At 41.2% G+C, this 22169-nt stretch overlaps 1 protein-coding gene across 1 annotated transcript in view; it reads right to left on the bottom strand.

Moving 5' to 3' along the window:
* PTPRN2 (protein tyrosine phosphatase receptor type N2) overlaps positions 1–21934 on the bottom strand; it is a 642799-nt gene extending 620865 nt beyond the window's left edge. Inside the window, exons 1-2 of the mRNA XM_029961907.1 lie at positions 21812–21934; positions 20214–21027 (exon numbers count right to left, since the gene is read on the bottom strand). Coding sequence (XP_029817767.1) covers positions 20214–21027; positions 21812–21934 — 937 coding nt within the window. The remainder of the gene's footprint in view (positions 1–20213; positions 21028–21811) is intronic.
* Between the last annotated feature and the right edge of the window lie 235 nt (positions 21935–22169).

The following is a 22169-nucleotide window of genomic DNA, read 5'->3' as shown; positions in this document are numbered from 1 at the left end:
CCGATCAACCCATTACAAAATACATTAAGTAAAAAAAAACCACTTTGCAATCAAATGAGATTTTAACTGAAGCTGAAAGACATTTTTGTCTCTGCATGCTGGTAAGATTGGCCAGATTTTCTTAGACCTCATTATTTATAATAAGTAAAAATTGCTTTGTTTTAATCATAAAACTGCCATTAAATCATTTTACTCCAGAACTAATAGGTACCATTACTTACATTGTGTGAACAGTACAGGAACAGGGAAGAAAAAATCTGTACAGACTATGTTTCACAGTAATGTGATGCACTGTCATATAAATGTGACTGATAGATTTCAAGGTCAGAAAAGACCACGCTGAGAACATTCTACATTAAAAACAGCAGAGAATGTCATCCAGTATCATCAGGTGGTCACTGCAATTAGTCCACAATTTCTGTTTGAGTAAAATTTTTGCATCATATGCCTGATTTGAATCAGTTTGATGGCTTATCATCCCAGTGATTAAAAAACCCTCATCTTTTGCCATTAATTTATTCAGTGTCAGGTTCATCTTCACCACTCATGACTTTTTTCTTGACAAATTTAACAACTTCCTTCCTTTACCAGAACTACAAAACTGCTGTCAAGGAAACTCTCCAAACTCTTCTCAGTCCAAACTTCCATGTTTCAAGATCAACTTTTTGCATAAGTGCAGGGAGGTCTTATTACATTAGATGTTAGAAATAAGTTTTGGGTCATAGAATTATAGAATCACTGACTCAGTGAATGGTTTGGGTTGGAAGGGACCTTAAAGATCACCTAGTTTCAAACCCCCAGCCATGGCCAGGGACACCTTCCACTTGACCAGGCTGCTCAAAGCCCCATCCAGCCTGGCCTTGGACACCACCAGGGATGGGGCAGCCACAGCTTCTCACACTCACAACCTGTGCCAGTGTCTCACCACCCTCACAGTCAAGAATTTCTTCCTAATATCTAATCTAAACCTACCCTCCTTCAGCTTAGGGCCATTCTCCCTTGTCCTGTCACTACACACTCTTGAAAAAGTCCCTCTCCAGCTTTCTCATAGGCCCTGCTTCATGTACTGGGAGCTGCTTTAAAGTCACCCTGAAGCTGAACAACTCCAACTTTTTCAGCTTGTCTTCATAGCAGAGGTGCTCCACCCCTTTGAGCATCTTCGTGGTCCTTCTCTGCACTCACTCCAACAGGTCCATGTCCATCTTCTGTTGGGGGCCCCAGAGCTGGATGCAATACTCCAGTGGGATCTCACCAGAGCCAAGTAGAGGGTCAGAATCCTCTCCCTCACCCTGCTTCCCACACTGATTTTGCTGCAGCCCAAGACACATTTGGCTTTCTGGACTGTGAGTGCACATTGCTGGGTCATGTCCATGTTGGTGCTCATCCACCAGCACCCGCAAGTCTTTCTCAACAGGGCTGCTCTCCACCTGTTCATTGCCCAGCCTGTGTTCGCACCAGGGGTTTTCCCAACCCAGGTGTAGCACCTTACACTTAGTCTTGCTAAACCTCATGAGATTCCTATGGGCCAAGTTCTGGAGCTTTTCCAGGTCCCTCTGGGTGGCATCCCATCCCTCAGGCATGTCAAGCACACCACACAGCTTGGTGACATCAGTAAAGTCACTGAGGTCACTCTCTCTCACTGTCCATGTCACTGATGAAGGCATCACTTAGCACTGGTCCCACCACAGATCCCTGAGAGACATCACCTGTCACCCACCTCCATTTGGACATTGAGCCACTGACCACTACTCTCTGGATGTGAGCATCCAACCTCATCCACTGAACAATCCACCCTTTAGACCCATATCTCTCCCATTTAGAGAGCAGGATGTTTTGGGGGACCGTGTCAAAGACGTTACAGGAATCAGAGAAACGACACCTGTAGCCCTTCCCTTGTCCACTGATAGAGTGACCCCATCGTAGAGGCCACTTGGTTGGTCAGGCAGGACTTGCCCTTGGTGAAGCCCTGCTGGTTGTATAGAATCACCTCCCTGTCCTCCACTTGCCTTAGCAAAACATCTGCTGGGAGGATCTGTTCCATGATCTGGCCAGGCACAGAGGTGAGGCCAACAGAGATTGGTAGTTCCCAGGGTCCTCCTTTCTACCCTTTTTTAAGATGGGTGCCATATTTCCATTTTTCCAGTCACCTGGGACTTTGCCTGACTGCCATGACTTTTCAAATATCATGCAGAGTGGCTTGGCTGCTGCATCAGCCAATTCCCAAGGGATTCTGGGATGCATCTCATCAGATTCCATGGACTTCCATATATTCAGGTTCCTCAGGTGGTCAAGAACTTGGTCTTGACTTACAGTGGGAAGCACTTTGCTCCCCCAGTCATGATCAATAGTAAGTATAATTTTAATAAAAATGCAAGTAATATTAACTGCAAGTATTTTACTTACTGCAGATGAGAGAAACATCAAAATACAAACAGAAAGAAAAACTATTTCAATTTACCTAAGGCATCAACACACCCACAAACTGACTCATTCAGAAGCAGGTTTTCCCCACATCTCTCACTCATTTTGCACAAAATGTTAGATTTAGAGAAGATAAAGTAAGTTCTTTTCAAATGTCAATAAAATTACTAGCATCTTCAAATGTGAGCTCCATGCTATTTTTATGAAGAACTTTTTGTCATTATGTGTATTTTGATTGCTGTTTTGTCCAACTGTTTTCCACTGCACATCAAGTGACATGACTAATAGGTAACTTTTGGAAATAGTTTTCTGTCTATTTTTCTCCTTCTGTGTACATTTCTCCCAGTTTTGCTTGTTCAGTTCTAGTATTCATTTTGGCAGAGGGTTGCTTATTTGTCTCCTACAAATTATGAGCATATGTACTGTGTATCTGTATTAGCAGACAGAATATAAAAGAGTTCAGCCTGCAGTATGAGTGTATGTGACCCAGTTCTCAGATGGTTCTTAGTCTTGCTTCAAGTTTTTTCTGTAAGTCTCCAGCTACTCAAAAGGCTCTCCACTGTGTAGACAAGATTTGCCTTTGAAAAGCAGAGGTTTTGTCACCAGTGCCCCTCCTACATCTCTGGTGGAACCATTCCATATCTTGGACTGTTGGAAGATCAGGAATCTGGCTAGCTAGAGTGTCTTGTAAACAAAGGTGTAGGCTTTGAGTTTGATCTGTAGGAAACTAGTGTTCAGAGCAGAAAACAACTCACCTCTGACTGTGCTGCTGAATAAATCCAGTGCCATGTTCTGGATTACCTACCCTGGAAACAGTAACTTTAAACCACAGTGTATTATCCCAGTGAAATCCAGACGAGAAGCAGTGAAAGTGTAAAATCCAGCTCTGATAGTCACCTACCAGCATGAGACATGATACTGTAGCCAGCTGGACATGGTAAACAGGAATTCTTAGAGACAGGATTATGTGAAATCATCATGGACATCACGAAAATCCTTGAATTTCAAACGGATTCAACACTTGGGGTTTTTTCCCCTTCAAGAAAAGGAACAGCTATGTAAAACCAAGTATTCCCTCCAGAACAATGCAGTTTCCCTGCTGCACTGTATTTGGCTTTTACAAACTGGAGCACTCTGAGCATATCCCATATGGTAAGATCTTATTTGGAAATAAAATCAATACATGCAAGGATTGCTTTTGCAGCTGACAATGGTATTGCACATATTTCTCTTACGTAACGAATAGGGATAATAGTTTTAAAAGTTCGTGACACAGTATAATCTCCTACCTGTGTATTTTAAGAAAAAGCTTAGGATCATGAAGTACAAAAAGAAGGACACTAACTATTCAATATGGTGACAGATTGTAAAGAAATTCACCTTGCAGAAACTTGCTTTCCATAAATAAAAAGCTTTGTATACAGAAATCAAGCTCTGCAGAAGTCTTGATTACAGCAAGATATGTTAATGAATACTACAAAAGAAATTAAGTGTAAGTTCAAGGAAACTGTAGATATAATGATTTTACATCATCATGCTCATTTAAGAATTTTTAAAATTAATATAAATATCTCATTTACATTGCATGAAGATCAGAGCTATCACCACAATTTGCTACTTGGTGTGCAAGCTTTATCCATTTTTTCTACCCATAAAAAACAGGGAAATGTCATGATTTGCCTAATGTCACATAGCAGGAAACAGAAATCAAATCCAGTTGTATGGCCACTTGACATTCAAAACCCTTCATAACCTGCTTCCTAATATTTCTCTCTTCTCCCGTCACCCCCCAGCTGTTTGTCAAACCACTCGAGTCCTCCAGCTTCTTTTATTCTTGTTCACTGTTTCCTTCCATGCTGCTAATACATTTGGAGTTCCCTCTCTGAACCAAGTTACAGCTTCTCCTCTATTTTTTAATGCTCAGCTTAAAACCCCTCAAAACACTGTCCCTCATGACTGCCATGGGCCATCCCAGCAGATGTGCCTGTGTGGCACCAGTTCTCAGTCCCCACCCATATCCACAGCCGGTGCAGCCCCTCAGTCCTGGTGCAGTGACTACATCTTGCTCTTCCTGCAGGGAACTAAACATTTTCCTTCTTACTGCAAAAAAGCATTCCCTGTCAGATTCAGTTAATGTAAACAGCATATTGTTAACCATCCTTATGTTACTAGTAACTTATGCAACTTTTAAATGCTTGCATTAATTCTATAGCTTACCTAACTCATCCAACCCTTCAGGCTGGAATTGCATCTTTACAATGATTTTTAAAATTTCCAACACACTTGGTGGCAACATAAGATAAATAAGCACTGCATAGTTCATTATAGATAATTGAAAAAACCAGCAGTATTTCTATATACAAAGCAGTCTACATCACAGGTAGAGACAGGTTTGTTTCCTAATGAGCACAGGAGAAAGAAAAATCCCGTAAAAGTATCTCTACATTTTCATGATATCAAGACAAGTTAGTGCTATGAGAAAATAAAAAACTCTGCTGATCATGAGCAAAGTATCATAGAGCAAATCTCAGAGCAAATAATCATCAGAAATCATGAAACCTGTTATACTGTAGAAAAAGAAGGAAAGAATGTATTTTCAGTCGAGTTTGTCTGTGTTGGTGCACTTGCATGGCTATATATCATAGCCAAAAATGTTTTGAGATTAGAAACAAACTGGAATTTAACTGAATTTTTTCAGTTAGTGATTGGAATTTACTTGGGAAATCCTTATATTTTAATTGCTTATTTTGAACTATGAATTAGTTTATAAACAAGAAGATTATTTTTAAAAAATCAAAATGATTGGCTTCTAAAAACTATCATTTAATCCCGAACCATAATACGTAATATATTACATTGATGTAGAGCTAAAATGTGCTTCAAGACAAGGAAGACCATGCTATCCTTACAGAGAGTTCCTGTTACTATGGTTCTCTCAGTTTTAAAACTTTCAATGAGAATATATTTGCCTTTCATGCAATATGTTTTTTAGGTAAAACAAAGATGATAAACTTGAGCATCATAAAATATTCTTAAGATGCAGGATTTGGAAACTATCCCATTTGATGTTAAGGTGCAGATCTCAAGTTTAAAAGTTCACAGAGATATATGAGAAAGTTTGGATGGGAGTTCACTCTGCTCTACACTTCTCTGTCCATCACAGCCCTTGCTCACACTGTGGTGCTTCTGCACTTGGTGCAAATTTAGGCAGTTTTGCCAAATGTTCCTGGAGTGCCACTCATCTCATCATCTCATCTCATCTCATCTCATTGTGACGCAGACACGTAAAATGGGTCAGATCAATTATGTCCCACAAGTGCCTCCTTCCCCTCAGTGCCTACAGATGGGACACAGAGGGACTGACTCAGCTGCAGACAACTGAAGTGAGATGAATCTCACACCCCACAACTCACCATCCTGCAGAAGTTTTCTCAATTAAAAAAATGTTGAAGTGTTTCTTAACGAAAGCATATTTAAGCAAAAGAAAAAAAATAATTTAAGAAGACTGATTTTTAAGTATCTAATCTAACATAGTCTAATTTCTGAGAGAGTACTAAATTGTTAGAGCTGAAAAGGAATTTGCTGCATGTTGCTGTTTCTCGTGGGATCATCAACAGGTGTGCTTTCCAGGCTGTCTGGGATTAGAAAATAATGAAAAATTGAGCAGAATCTGGTTTTGCTGTAATTCTCACTGGAGGACAGATATCTAAACCTTTTGAAAGCTTTTGAAAGCACATAAAAACACACCTATTTTGGTGAAAGCAATGTATTCTTTGAAGACAGTTGAGAAACAGGATTTCTTTTCCTGTTATAGAAAAACCAGGTCAGGTGGCAGACACCACAAGAAGGAGAAGTAAAAAAAGAACCACTACTTCCATGAAAATTCCACTCACATTCCGCTCTTATGTAATTAAAATTAAAAGATGGCTTTATTTGGGGGTGAGGGAGGTTTAATCAAAACCAACTGACTTTTCTGAACATTCTGATCCTTATATAAACTAAAGCTCCTGGAGACTATCAACAGTCTTTCAAATAAAAATGTGGTTTTCAAAAAACAGAGATTTAGAGGATACTTCTAATAAAGTTGGATAAAACATAAAAAGTATTCTAGTTAATTCAATCAAAATATTTAATTTGGGGTCAATTTGTAATTTACAATTTAGAATCTATAATGCATTTGAGCCAGACACGAATGGTGGGACTTCAGGCGAAAGAAAGAAGGTTTTTACAGTGAGGTTGGTGAAAAACTGGAATATGTTGCCTGGAGAGGTGGTGGCTGCCCCATCCCTGGAAACATTGAAGGTCAGGTTGGATGAGGCTCTGAGCAACCTGATCTGGTTGAAGATGTCCCTGCTCATTGCAGGGGGTTGGACCAGGCAACCTTCAAAAGGTGCCTTCCAGCCCAAACTGTTCTGTGATCCTGTTCTCTGAGTCTGTGACTGATTTCAGGTGTTTCCAATGTCCCTTCTAAAGCCTGGCAATGCCTCCTGGGTGAGTTGAACAAGGAAACCTCCCCCAGTGACCAGGCTGGGGCCTCTGTTGCACAGCAGGAGCTCAGTAATTTCCCTCCTGCACACTATGGGCATGAGGATCTGAAGATACAACTTCTACCAACTAGCAAACCCTTCACTCTGCCCTCAGGTTGCCAAACCGGGCAGTTTAGGCTGACAAAGTCCAGTGTTACCTTAAAAAAACCAAATTTTTAAATATTTCAGTACTTTACCTTCTGAAAAAATAATATTTTTAAATGTTTTATTCCATTAATGCATCCTTTTCTTATTTTTTTTTGTCCCGAGATGGAGCAAAACCAAACAAATATGAGAAGCTCCCATAAGGAAAAAATTCCAAATGTTGAACAGATAAAATTAAAACCTCTTCAAGAAACACCCTCTGCTGTAGTCTCTTTGTCCCACCAGTCTGAAGGGGAACATTCAGGGGTGGTGTTTGTGCTTGGTTGGCTCTAGTCAGAAGGAGAAAACCATTCAAAGAGCCATATCAGATTAGATCAAAATACTTCTCTATCAGAGACCAGTGGCATTTGCTGGGGGAAAGAAGGTCAGAACGGGGCAGTACATCATGACACTCACCTTGGTGTGACCTTCCCATTTTCCACCCCTCTGTCACTGTGGAAAACCCTCAGACCTGTCACCCTCACCCCAGCCTGGGCAGCTGATCCCCCAGCAGAGGTGTGTCCCTCAGCAGGGGCACAGAAAAAGGGAATCATCGCTCTACTAATATTTTAGAGCCTCATATAATGGGATGGCAAAATATTCACTATCTGAAATTACCCTTTTTGTCTTTGAACCACTTGACTATTTTTTGGTAAAAAAAAAAATCACACTGTGAAATCTGGAAGATTCAGTCAAGAAGGACACTAAAGCTTTTTGTCAAATGTGAAAAATATTACTTTACTGTTGCTACAGTAACATCTTCCTAACAAGCCCTTTAAATTTAAACACTGTCTTAAGAGAGTTCTAGGTCAAGTTATAAAGCACAGTCAAGCTCTTCAGAGGAATCCAGTTCATATTCATCATGGATAAGAATGCAACAGAAAAGGTGAAGTAAAGTTTTTACCTGTTTCCATAATGACTTCTCTCACTTGCTGTGGTCTGTCCTACTTTATTTCCCCTTAGCCACTCAGTAGTCTCTCTTCTAAGGACACAATTCTCAATTGTCTCTCAGGAAATTTCCTAATGATTTTTTATCCTAGAGCAACTTATCATCTTCATTAAAAAAAAAAAAAGCTTACATTTGCAAAAAGATATATTTGCAGAAATAAGTCTTCACCTCCTGAGATGAGACCAAGAACAAAAAGCTATTTCCAATTTGTCACTTATGGAGAATAACTACACATAGATAATATATGAGCTGAGAAATTGTGGACTGAATACAAAATTCATTCATGAGATACCTGGGGATTATAGCAGGAGTTTGTATTTATTTTTTCTATAATTATGCAATATTTGGTGTTCTCTCAGTGGTCTTTAAGGTGAAGTCCAGAGTCAAAGTCATTCTTCTAGGGAGTAGCTGGCAATACGTACTCTGAGGATCATCTTTGGAAGAGGAGGAACAACCTCTTTCAGTTTTCATGCAGTTGTAAAACATCACTTAGCAGACTTTTGGCCCCTGTCTAGTTTCAGAGAAATATTCTGTTCATTTGCATCTTCTCCAATGTAGGTTTTACAGCCCTGCTCAGATGGCAGCACATCCCTACTCACCAGAGCACAATGAAACCCAAACCCTCTAACTCATCCTAAAGTGATGTGCCATAGCAGTTTTGCAGAAGGCACTCCAAGTAGCAGATTCAAGGCAATTTTAGGAATTTCTCTCTAGTTTCATTTTAAAAACCCTGTTCTAATTATCTTATTTGGAAATGCAATGAATTCTTTGAGTAACCCTAAAAATGTATGCAGGTGATAGCACTATGCAGTTTGAATTACAGACTTTTCTAGTGTGTAAAATTCTGATGTCATCAAAGTGCTCAATTATCAAAGAATTGAGGGAAATTAAAGTACAGATTCTGCAAAAATTCAAAGAGTAATCAAAATTGCTGTGACCTATATTTTCCCATGCTGAAAACAAAAAGGATGACACTCACATTTACTAAGTGACAACAGCACTTACCTACAGTTAGGTACATGCTTAACTATTTGCATTGGTAATCAGAACCAAAATTAAACTTAAGGCAGACTTAATCATAGCTTTCAGGTAATAAACTGTTACAGAAATAGCTCTCCTGTGATTTATGAAGTGAAAAAAATATCCTAATACCTGATATACTTTATTCACAAATGAAATGTGACTAAAAATAAATTATGAACAAATATAATGTAAAATGCTGTGGAATGAAGCAGCAATAAGAAACTCCATAGTGAAATTAATCTATTTCCAACAGAGCTGCCAGTTCAACTCTTGCTTACAAACACTGGCAAAAAGGGCTGTGTACTGACTCCAGCATAACAGATAATATTGTAGTCCACTGACTTTCAGCTAAATAATATGTATTCAGGAAGTGTCATATTGGCAGTCTGCAAATGGTTCCGTTTTCTTTTTCTTTTTTTTTTTTTATCACAAACTGGTATTTAGTTGACATCTGTACAGCTGGGAAGGCTTTCCAAAGGTTACATGGCAGTGCTGAAGCTGGTCAAACAGAGTTCTGTTAGCACAGCTGAGGGGAGCTGGAGGGACTGGAAGGAGGAAAAAATCCCAGGTATAAATGAGGCTCCTCTAAACAGAAAGGTGGGTTCTTCATGTCAAGTCAGTATCCATTTTGGAGGATGAGACTTGTCCAAAAATAATCTGTCTCTGGGGAATTTAATTAAGCATTCTGATAACTAGGCTATTCTGACAGTCTGAGGAAACCCAACCAGGATCACAGGTATGAGAATATGATCTTTACTGCACCTGTTTCTATGAATAACAGCTGCTTTACTGAACTCTGCATAGAGTAGAACACTTGATTTTCGTTTGAACATGAACATTGCCTAACCCTGAGGAGTGACACAGGTGTGGCTGCCCTCAGTTTTCCAGAGTGACATTCCCAAATAAGGTAAGGTTCACACCCCATTCTGCAGGACCAGGGTACACCACCAAACAACCAAATTCTTTGGCAAGAATTGCCTCCATTGAGAAGAATTAAGCAGAGTTACTTTGTCAAATGGAAGGAAAACATGGGAACCCCTGAGCAAGTCCATCTTCCAGACTGCGACAGAGACAACAGAAAATTAACTAGAAAGAAATTGTTCAAATATTTGTTTGCTAATTCTCTGTCTTAAATAGAACATAGAAATATGTCTTAAACATATTCTGTAAAATCAGGTCTAGGTAAGCCCTGTTTAAATATTTGATGTCTTAAGTCACCTTAAATCCTGGAACCCTGGACTAATATCAGTGACATCAAAAGGAACTGAAACTGCAACCCCTCTTATTTACATCAAACACAGAAACAGCTTCAGGAAAACTGGTGAAGCTACTCATGAAAGGTTGTGTTTTACATGCTTCTGTTCATAGTAGAGTCTCCTTGTGCAGGGATGAACTTTCACCTGAAAACAAGTTAGTATTATTCTAATATCAGATGGACAAAAGGAAAGATACTGAACGACAAGAAGCCCATTCCATCGAAAGAATGTTAGGTGGTCAAACTTCTGTACACACAAATTCAGATTCTGGGAGTTTCATGCATAGTTTTAGGTGAAAATCATCACCCTTTACACGTACTATTTAATTTAGTCTCTCTGGCATGAACCTCCCTGAACTGCATGTTAAAAGAAAGAAGCACAACCACTCTCCTTTTAATAACCTGTGTAGCCACCCCACCTCTGGGTGGCTGATCCTTTCAGAGCTCTTCCCTACCTGCTAAACTGTGAAAGTAGTTCCACAATCTGAAGAGGATAAAGCATTGTTCTAAAATTCTCTCAAGCAATTCTTTAATTAGGAAAGTTTGACAACTGGGTGTGATCAGCTCCTTCATTCAAGCTGAATCAGATCCTTCAGCAAAGCTCTCTGTCCTACTCTCCCAAACACCAGCCATTTGACAGCTGGTTATTCTCCAGCCTGTGTGTTGTGCCCATTTCCTCCTCCCTTCTCAGTTATTTACTTTCAGATTACAACCGTTTACAGCAGGTGTTACTCAGACAAACAAAAGCAAATGGACAGAAAAAACACAGCCCTCATTTGTAGATCTTTGTTGGGTGGCATAAAACCAAGCACATGTAGCACTGAAACAACCTTCCCATTCTACTTTTAAATTGCTATTTGATTATAGCATTATAAGTTTCATATTGTCTAGAAGTGTGAGTGATTGCTCCCAATGAACATGATTGTTTTATTTTTCTGCAGCTCTTTAGATGGAAATTCACCACATAGCATCAGTTAACTTTGGTTTTTCCTTTGAAATTTCTCTTTTCATTATTGTTGCATTTATTCTGAATATACAATCTTTATAGCTGCTCTTTGTCCTTGGAATTCTTCCACTGTGTGTAACGTATAATGGTAAACTGTAATTATGAGCCGGCCTACTTAACTAAAATAAACTTACAGATAGGTAGTGCTAAACAAGAATACTTCAACAACTTTGAAATTTCACTTCAGAATTGAGGAAAGAAAAATTTGCAGAACCTGACCCCAGATATCAAGGGTAAAACAAAAAGAACAAAACAAACACAACCAGATATTTCTTAAATATAGAGGAAGTAAAAACCAAAGTTTAAAGGAATACTCTGTGCTGAAGAATTTTTGGGGGAGAATTATCTCTGCCAACTGTGTCTTTAACTGCAAGGTGCATTCACCTATCTAAATACTTGATGATATTTGGCTTGGTATCTCATTTTCATTAATACCCAGCTATTTCCAGGAAGTCATGACAGATGACTAATTACCAAATTTCTCTTTGCCCTCCTTTTTTTCTTCTTTTAGGATATAAGTAAGAAGTGGGATAGTCAGCAGTGACTAGAGCTTTCTCCAACAAATGGAAGGAGTTGCACAATCCACAGGGTGATACCATGAAATTAAGAACCAGTGCTTAGTGAGAAGCTGGGCTGGGAGGTGAAGCCAGGTCACAGAAGAGGTTTGGTGTGATATTTTGCTGGTGTAAGTAAGGCATTGCACTGACTACATACTGAGACTACTGAGCTGTGTTAAAATCTAATTTGATATTAGACATCCAATAAAGCTGAAACAAAAATATTTTATATATAAGGTTTTCGCCAGTAGCAATAAAATTCTAAAAAAAACATTTCGCCACGAGGAATAAAACACAAGGTATACATTCTTTAAAAAAACAGCATAGACATTCACATTCTTTTGTGATGATTTATCTGCATTAATCAAGGCTTATAACTTTTGATGCCACATTTTTAATTCAGCACTGAAGAGTAAATACAATTTAGTGCCTGACTTATAAATCAATTCTGTAAGAGAGGCCGGGTTAATAGGAGACTGTCTTTTATACAGACTCAAGTCAAAGTTTCATGCCACAGAGAGCTCAGGAGAAATTGTGGCACAAACTAATCCTGCCCCCAAAGCCATCTCCCTGTTGCCATTTCATGGACAGCAGCACTGATTCCAGTGCTGGTTCCACTGCTTGAGAGTCGGGCTGTGGCTTAGTCCATTTTTTTTTTAATTTCAGCCAAACCAAAACCCTTTACAAAAGCAAGATCAACACTTAGTGTCAGGAAGACTATGAACTTTTGTTATTGCCATTTTGTATTGCAAATCTGCAGCCTGATAGTAATTGAAAAAACCACAGACAATTTTGTAATGTCCAAAGTCTTCCTCAGGCCTGAAGACGAGGCATGACCTTCCAGGTGAAGTAAAGCTGTTGCCTGAAACAACTGCTCTGAGTTTAACTGAATTGTATTGACCAACCAAAAAAGTTATAGAGAAAGGACAACCTACCTGGTACAGATCAGAATATTAAAAATAGAAGAGGTTATAATATCTTTAGCCCTTTTAGGACAGGAACAGACATACAGGTAATTATGTCCTGCAAAATAATGAGAGCAGAAGATTTCTGTGTGCCAGAAATCCAAAATACCTCATTGAGCATCCAAGATTGATTTTCATAAGGCATTTTGTAGAATATGCTGAAGTTCAGATCTGAGAGATCAAAGATAAATTGGGGGAGAGGGAGTAAAAAGGGGGCGGTTACATGTATCCGGATATTTCCTCACTTTTTGTTGAACTTTGTAAGTTTATTACAATATGTGGTGAGTGTTTGGTCCCCATTGCATTGTCTTCCATGAGGACATCTGGAAGTGTGTGACATTTTGGGAGGCACATATATCTCTGCACATTACCTTGTGCTTGCTGGCTGTGATTGCCAGCTTATGTAACTATTGTTGCCTGCTGTTGAGCTGTGACTGAAAGAAAAGACCTCACACCCACTACAACCAGCTGTACTTCCCATGAAACTTCTAGTTACTGATTTTACAGGCTAAAATAACTTGTTTAATCAATGTGTTAGTCTGAAGCAAAATAAGTATGCAATACTAAGCACTCCCTGTCCAGAGGGACTTTGTATCAACAAACTATGTTTGGTATTTAAGTATGTTCCACTCAAAGAAACTATAGGGAAAGAAAACACAGCAACTTACCAAGCTACTTCACAGAAAATTTCTTCTCAAAAGGAATAAAATCTATAAAGTTAAGTGCCTCTACTCTTTTCAGAAAAAAAAAGGTCTCTAGTTGTTTGATGAGTACAGATGCTCTGAATGGCAAACTGTTATGGGGAAAGCTGTAGTGTATTGGCACTATGAAATGTTTGGGGTAGCTACAGAGCCCTTTCACTCCCTGCACAAGTAAAGCCACTAAAACTCACTAAGAAAACTCATTAATCCTGTGTATGCATTAATATCCATACCCTTCATGCTTTCACTTGACTGTCCAAAACTCATGTCTTCACGGTCCCCTTCCTTCAGCTCTGCAACATGAGACTCCCCTACCATTTCTCTGTCTTGCCTGCAGACCTCCTGCTCATTTGTCTGCTTTTATCCCTTTGCTTGCTCATTCTGTTACGCCCATTTCTGCTCTGGCTCCTTCAGAGGTCACCTTCACTGGTCTGCAATTACCAGAGGGTAATTTCCTCAGAGAAATTTCTTTCCAGGATTACAAATATCCATCAGCCACCTCACTTGTTGCAGTCCCTTATGTGACAAACCTGCCTGACTACTCACAGAACCCTCCTAAACAGCTCACTTGCAAGACCTATAGATCTCAAAAAGTAGTAATGTAGTAATGAAGCAATGTAGTAGATGACCCTCAACCAACCTAATGTTGGATCAAGCTCCTTCATTAGTGTCACCTCCATGGGGAAAGACAGGTGAATCAATCTCCAAACATGTTTACCTCTCCCCAAATTTAACCTGAGCATCTAATTTTTGAAGAGTTAAGGTGCAGTACCTACCACTCACATATTTACAGATAGTTACCCTGGCCTGGGAAATGTATTAAGATAACACTAAGTGAAAAGCAATAACTGCACTCACTTATCTGACCTATGTTAGATATGTACAGTTGGGTAAAATTAATTGAAAATTATAAACTAGAAATAGGTTAAAAAGAGCCTAGAGTGATTAGCTCAATTAATTACATTTAGTTAGATGATTCCTACCCCTTACATTAAGAAAAATAAATCCTTTCTATTCCCAGAGCAGTTTCTCACAGTCTGCACACATTTCTTCACTCTGTTTTTTGCCACAGCTTTGGCCTGAATGAATGAGTTAATATTTCTATTTTGTGAATCCCTTCTCCTTCTTGTCACCTTCCTTCATTTTCTTATGCCTCAAAGTGGTCCATTGAACATCTCAGTTTTGCTCCATCTCAGTTTTGCTGCAGCATTTGACTGTCTCTTCAAAGAGATCTAGTAACTCCATTTAATCTAAAATTTACATCTTTACAGATCATATACAACTCACTAATCTCCATTTCTGATCTCCAATTCCAGTAATTTTACTTCTACTAAAGATTTAATTTCTCATTCTGTCTTTTAAACATCCACATTCCCAACATGTCTTTATTCCTTTTCTTCTCTTATGCTTGTTGCCCTCCAAACACACACCTCTTAATCTGCATCTTCACCTGCTTACTCCTCATTTGCAAATATAAAACTGTTTGACCAGGAAGAATATTACTCACTGCCTTCCTAGATTTATTAATAATGGCCATGCTGAGCCTAACCAAACACACATCCAGCTCAGCATCCTGGCTGTGACGGAGGCAGCAGTGGACTTTGCCTCTTGGAGGCTTTCCATCCTCTGCTGATTTTATGGCCAAAATCAAATTGATCTTTCCTCCAGTTACTGAATGTCCTCCCAAATCTGCCTGTAAACACCAACACAGATTTTAGCAAGACACTGGATTATCCTGATCTTGCATGAATAACTGCAGAGATTTTAGCTTGGTTTTAGCCTACACTGTAAGTGGGATGAGGCCAAAATATGTGTCATTCTTGGGAAGCTGGAAAGCTGGAATATACACTGCCTCTTGGCTTACACAGGTCTGCTTATGGATTTGGATACAGAGATCTGATGGCCACCACCTAAATCTGAGCTGGTGTCCTTATGCTCTCTTTCCAGGCAATGGAAATCTGATGGACACAGGAGACCCCAGTTCCCTGTTTATCCATGAGCTCCAGCACCTTCAGGGACTGCAGTTGCCTTTTCTCACCAGTGGCAGTCTTGTCACACTGATGTCTGTAAGCTGGTCACTGTAAGGACACAGCCAACTGCCTGCTTATCATTAATCTGCCAACATTAATCACACTTTGTTATTTTAGCAGAACTGCCCAAATTTTCCAGGATCTAGCAACTAGGAATTATGTCAGTAGGCTGACTGACGTCATGGGTACAATCATGGTGTGGTGAAGTTCCTGGGACTGATATTACTCACAGGTAGCAAAAAAAAAAGAAGGCAGTCAGGTAGAGATATTCTCTTTGATTTCACTAAACACAGAGAAATGTTGGGGTATGCTCAGATAGGAAGCAGAGACAAGCTTATCTTGCCAAAAACTTTTCTGTTTTCTCTTAATCAGTAAGACAAACAAGAAGACACAAAGAAAAAACCCCTAGAAATCCCTTCCTATGAACAAACTTTAGAACACCCTACAATTACTTCTTTCCTTCCACTGGAAACTTTCAACAAAAATAAGTTAGACTGTAAAAAAGATATTATGGAAAAGTCATGACACGATGCCAAAAATATCAATGAATGTTCTTTACCTGTAATTCAATGGAACTAACACATGGACATGTCTTGACATTAAGCTACTTTCAAGTTGTTCCCTAACATAACTGATTACTTAAGAAACATTTCTAGGACATGCAAACATATTTTTGATGAAGGGAAAATGAAGTTTCCTACACTGAATCCCTCATGTTCTGAGCACATAGCCTTATCTTAATTTGATTTTTTTGCTGTTATTTTTAATTTCTAGCACCAGTATCATAAATTACACTCCATCATCAATAATTGCATCAAATAAATATGGCATTGAAATACCTGAGTGCCTATGAGAAGTTCCAAATTAATCTCACTAGAAAGTGAGGCAATTTTTTTCTGCTGAGCAGATGGTAACACTTTAATTCTCCTACTTTCCCAGCCAGTCTGCTACAAGCCTCAACCAAAATTTTGATCCAAATGCTACTGAAGTCAATGGGAAGGTTGACATTGACTTGGGTGAGCTTCAGCTCAGCAAGGAATTGTAAAACTTCAGTCCTCATGGATCTTTAGGACAGTTGACAAAGGTGTCTGAGAGCAACAGCAATGTTCATTTTGTTATGGTAACATCTGTCCAACTAGAACTAGACCAAGAAATACTTCTTTTCTATTCCCCATGAAACACCCATGGACACTCATGGGTAAAATCTCTTCTGTGTTTGAAACACTGATTGAAAAGACAATAAAATATTTTTTCCATTTCTCCTACTCTTTATTTCATTTTCTTCCAATTTAAGAATCAACACTAGAGAAATGCTTTCCACCAACAGTAAAGGAAGTCCCCACTCTTGCAGTTTCTTAATTCTGATCAACTTTAATCAATTGAAGCTCCTAATCCATCTCTGAAATATTTTTTCACCAGTTAAACATGCACACAGCACTTTGTGACAGTACTACTATTAGCATGCAACATTTTTTACAAGCCTTTGAGTAAAGTTTCTATCCTCAGTTACACTGAAACCCTGGTGAAGTGTAAGACACTGTCTTTGCTCACTCTACGTGTCAGGAATTCACAGTTACAGGTTTAGGAGCATATTTCATGTTTATAAGCTGAAATGTGACTGACTGGTCTCTTTAGTTATTTAGTTAAAAACTAAATTCACAGGCATTTCAGAAACAAAATTTTTGCTTGTGATTATCTGAATACAACTTTGAAAGAACTTTTATGCTGTGCATGAAACAAATTTGCATTGTGTATGGAACAAATGTTTCCAGAAATTTCCACAGCATATCAATATACTCATTGAAGAAGAAAATGCAGATTGAAAAATGGAATTGCACACAGCACAAAAGATCAAATTAAATTGCAAAATTATATTCACTGAAGGTTATAAGCATCATTTTACACATTAGAGGTCAATGTGAGGGCAGTGCAGCAAGCACACTTACTGTCTTCTGCTACCTGTGAGGACAACTTCTGCTGTAAAGTATCATTGTTCTAGTACTAATGAAAGAACATGATTAAGATGTTCACAGTTTACTTTGTTACCAAGTTCTCTATCTCACCCAGTCTATCTTATGTGAAAATAAAATACCACTGCAACTTTCTGAATCAATTAGTCCACTTAAAAAGCCACACAACAAAAATACTTCAATAGTTGGAGCTGCAGTTTTTACTGAAGGTACTGCTTAGTGTTGTGATCACCAACACAGGAACAGAATAACCCAAATCTGTGGAATTTAGAAAACACGATCAGGATACATTTTCCACACATGATTATTTTGTAAAACACTTAAAAAGAAGCTCCACAATCTTCAGTGGACTGCGTCTCAAAAATGAATGAAGATTTCTTTAGAATACTAAACTCCCAGCTCCATCATTTCATTAAAGAGTAATTAATACTACTACATACTCAGCTGATTTATTTTTCTGTAGAAAAGACAAGAATCTCTCTCCTGGCCTAGGCGTGGGCAAGAAAAGAGAAAGCGAAAAGGCTGTACTTTCCCTCACTTGTTCACATTTAAAATGCTACTATAGATGATCATAGAATGATGGATGATGAGGGATAAATGTCAAGAAATGGAAGAATATGTGCTTTTGTTGATAATAGCACCTTAGAAAATCACCTTCCCACACAGGAACAATTTACAAAGCCTCATGAATTAAATAGGCTGAAGCAGCACAAATCCAAATATTATATCTTATTTAACTGTAACTTTAAATCTTCCAATTTCTTAAACAAGTTTGTAAGTATGTTATAAAACAAACAGGTCACCATTTGGAAATGGATACTATATTGGAAAGTACAGACAAAGTTGACCATAAAAAAGAGGAGAATAATGAAATTGGATGAAAACATCCTATGAAACTGTGAAGGTCATGAACCTCTACTTCTGAAACAGCTTTTAGGAAGAATTTTTGAAATAATAGGGAAAAAAAATCAAAAAAACCTGCTTCTGTAAATACTTGGCTTTTAAGGCAGTTTCCAACACACATTATAGAGGTTTGATAACGCATCTGTGTTCAATTTTTGATTAAAGAAGGTGGGACAAAAAGAAACCAAATGAGTATCTTTCACCTATAACCACAAATAATCCTAAAACTTGGACTGTAAAATTACAGTTGTGTCTAAAAATTGCACTCTAAAACGGAACAGTATCTATTATAATAAATAGTTTGAACTCCAGATTAATGAGACCTGAAGCACTGGTCAATAAAAGAAATAAAGGAACTCTAATGGAAAAGACAGCTAAAACTGTTTCACTTCCAGCAATGCAAACATTTTCCTGCATCTTGTCACACACAATCAATCCTTTCCCATCTTCCACAGAGATCTGTGAGATATCACTTAGCTCCCTAACCTCGCAGGAACCTGAAAGGCTCAGCTTGTTTTGCTGTGGTAGAAATACCTCTGAATGTTACTTCCCAGACCACTGGATTCCCTGTGTAAAATCAAGGCTGCTCTTCCCCCAGTCCCTTCCAGGCAAGGACAGCCTTAACTGGCAGACAGGCAGGCATCCTCACCGAGGCAGAAGCACAGGGAAGTGACAAACACACAAACATTGTTTGGTAGCTACAACAAGCTGAAAAATATCCTGTGACCCAGACTGATTTGCAGTTCATGTTTAGGGAGAGAGAAGCAAAATCTGACTAGTTTGAAAGCACAGTGTACAGCCTATTGCATTATTAAAGGTAAAAATTACAGCTATTACTTTCAATATTTTTATGCAAGCTTTCTCTTTAGCAGATTAGAAGAAACAGTCTATATCTATAGCAACCAGGAAAGAGGAGGGAGGGATAAATCCAGTCCAGACCATTTCTGCTTAAAACCTTGCATCACTACCTTCACTATAGCATAATAACTCATTTTTATTGCCACTTGACTGAAAACTCATTACAAACATGGCCAGCTGATTTTAATTCCTTCTTAATAAACAGAATGTCTATGAAGAAAACTGCACTGACGCCCCTGTGGTAGGTTCCTTTGTTTCCTAAAGTAATTTAATTTTTCTGTCTTAGAAAAAGATTTCTCAGGGACAGTTTGTTTAGCTCTCATTCTATGATCTCCACAACATACTGTGTAGGTATTAAACTGGGAAAAAATACAAAATTCTCTAAGTTATGACCTTCTTGACTTAAAGTGAGCTTCAGGAAGATATTGTAAGCGAATTACGATGGACCGTATTAATAGATATTAATATTAATAGACATTTCAGATGAGCATACAGTCCTGAGTGTCTCACTGCAAGGAAAGGACTGCCAAGAAGAGTGTCACGGGAGAATTGCATCGATCTTAAACACACAGAGTTTGTTTTCAGGATCCCTTCGTGCTAGTGTGGGTCATTTCGCAGGTGGGGATGTTCAGTGCAGATGGTACATTCTAAAAGAAGAAGGGGTTGGCAGAGAATACCTCAACAGAAAGAGGCTGTTTGATGGTCTGCGCTGGGGATTTTTTGACAGATCTAAGAGAGCCTTAACCCGGAGCCAGTGCTGATTTCCATCTCCAGCAGAACGAGTTGGGGGGCACACCAACAAAGGCTGCATCTGGGGGGTTGTAGCCCGGAGATTTTCTGTCTTTCCTAAATATAAGTGCAGTTCAGCGGGCTGAATCCAGTAAACTGGGAGAAGGGTTACATACGTGGGAGCTGGAAGCATTTTCGGGGACTCGGCAGTGGCGCACCTCGACTCTGGGGGCCCCGTGAGCCTCCGCGGAAGTTTTCAGCGTGTGGGGACGGAGGGTCCGAGCGGCCCCGCTGAGGGACCCCGAGATCCCAGCCGGGCAGGAACGCGGGGGGAGCGGGAGTGTTATTCGAGGGGCCGGAGCCGGTCGGGAAGCGACGCAGGGGACGGGGCAGCCAGCGGGAGCCGTGCTGAGGGCAGGAGGACGGGGACAGCGCGGAGATTGTGATGAGGGAGGGAACGGCAGGACGGGCCAACTCAGCGGAGCCGCATGAGGGACTGCAGGAGGGGGACAGGCAGCGGGAGCCCGTAGTGAGGGACTGGAGGACGGGGCCCCTTATCCGGAGCCGGCGGTGAGGGACAGGAGGACGGGGACAGTCAGCCAGAGCCAGTGATGAGGGACCGGAGGACGGGCCCCTCACCGCCCGGGTGCGGGCCGCGGCCGCCCGGGCCTGGCGAGCCGCCTTGCGGGGAAGCCCCCCGGGCTCCAGCGGAGGAAACGCGCTCGCCGCCAGCCCCCAGGCCCCCGCCCTCGCCCAACTCAACAGATCCGCGCCGTCGGCGGCGGCCCCGGCGGAGGGCGGCTGGACGCGCGGGGCGGCCGGCGAGCACCTGCAGCGGCGTGCGGCGGCGGCAGCATGCAGCAGCAGCAGCGGGAGGACGGAGCCAGCGCGCTCATCATGCCTGGCCCATCGCAACGCCCGCTCTCCCTGCCGCCGCCGCCAGCGCCTACTCCATGCCGCCAGCCCGCCGGTGCTCCGCGCGGCCCCCGGCTCCGGCAGCCCGCAGCAGATTCACCCACAGGGACAGGAACCGCACCGCCCGCCGCCCGGCCCCGCCCGGCCCGGCCCGCCCGGCCCGCGGCGGGGGGAGCCTCCTGGCCCGCTCCGCCCGCCCCGCCGGCACCGCGGGAGGGCGGCTTCCGCCCGCAACGGACGGCGCTGGGGCTGCCCCCGGGCACGGACAGATTGCGGCTTCCCCCCGGCCCCCCCCCCCACACGGTTTCCCCCCCCCCTTTGGCCCCTGGGGGCGGAGGCGGGGATCCCGCCCGCCAGAAGGTCGGTTTGCTCGCATCCCCCGTAAAGATGGCTGGGGATGGGAAGGGAGTTGCTAAATGTGCTTGTTCCGCACACCTGTGCAGGAAACAATGGAGCCATGCAGGAGCAATGGCCATAAACTGAAACACAAGAAGTTTCACCTCAGCGTGAGAAAGAACTTCTTGACGCTGAGGGTGGCAGAGCACCGGGACAGGCTGCCCAGGGAGGTCAAGGAGTCTCCCTCTCTGGAGACATTCCAAACCCACCCATAAGCGTTCCCGTGTCACCCACTCCAAGTGACCCTGCCTTGGCAGGAAGGTTGGACTCCCAACCTTCCAGAGGTCCCTTCCAACCTTAACATTTCTGTGATTCTGTGAAACCAGTTGACCCTGTCAAAGTTTTGTCCTGATACACGTGGCACCTGGGTGGATCGTCCCTGTGGCCTCCTCAGCAGTGGTTTATTTACTGGCCATCCTGAAGGATTTTATGAGCCCTCAGGTAAACACCTCTGTGAGTTTGCCTGGGAGGTGTCCACATGGATGACATGTTCATCCTCCGCCTCCTGTCCCCGATTCACTCCACCTGTGTGGGAGCACCAGTCCAGGCTGCCAGGAGGGATCAGGAGACTCAGGCACAAACCCATGGACGTCCTCCTGGTTCACAGGTTCTCCTTTTCTCATGAACTCATTGTAACAATACTTAGCCATTAACGCAGCAGTCACAGCCACTGAGTTGGAACAGCACAGGTGCTGTGTCTCCTTGCAGGGGATGTGTTTTTGGCTGGGACAGCCAGCCCTGTGCCACACTGAGTGATGGCTGGTCCCAGCCCCCTCTGTCAGTCAAACATCTGCTTTATTCCTCCCTGAAGTTTCAGATTC

The sequence above is a fragment of the Manacus vitellinus genome, unplaced genomic scaffold, assembly GCF_001715985.3.
Source record: "Manacus vitellinus isolate BGI_N305 unplaced genomic scaffold, ASM171598v3 scaffold_3_pilon, whole genome shotgun sequence".
NCBI classification, from domain to species: domain Eukaryota; kingdom Metazoa; phylum Chordata; class Aves; order Passeriformes; family Pipridae; genus Manacus; species Manacus vitellinus.
The sequence above is the reverse complement of the archived record's forward strand: the minus strand, read 5'-3'. Positions and strand labels throughout refer to the sequence as shown.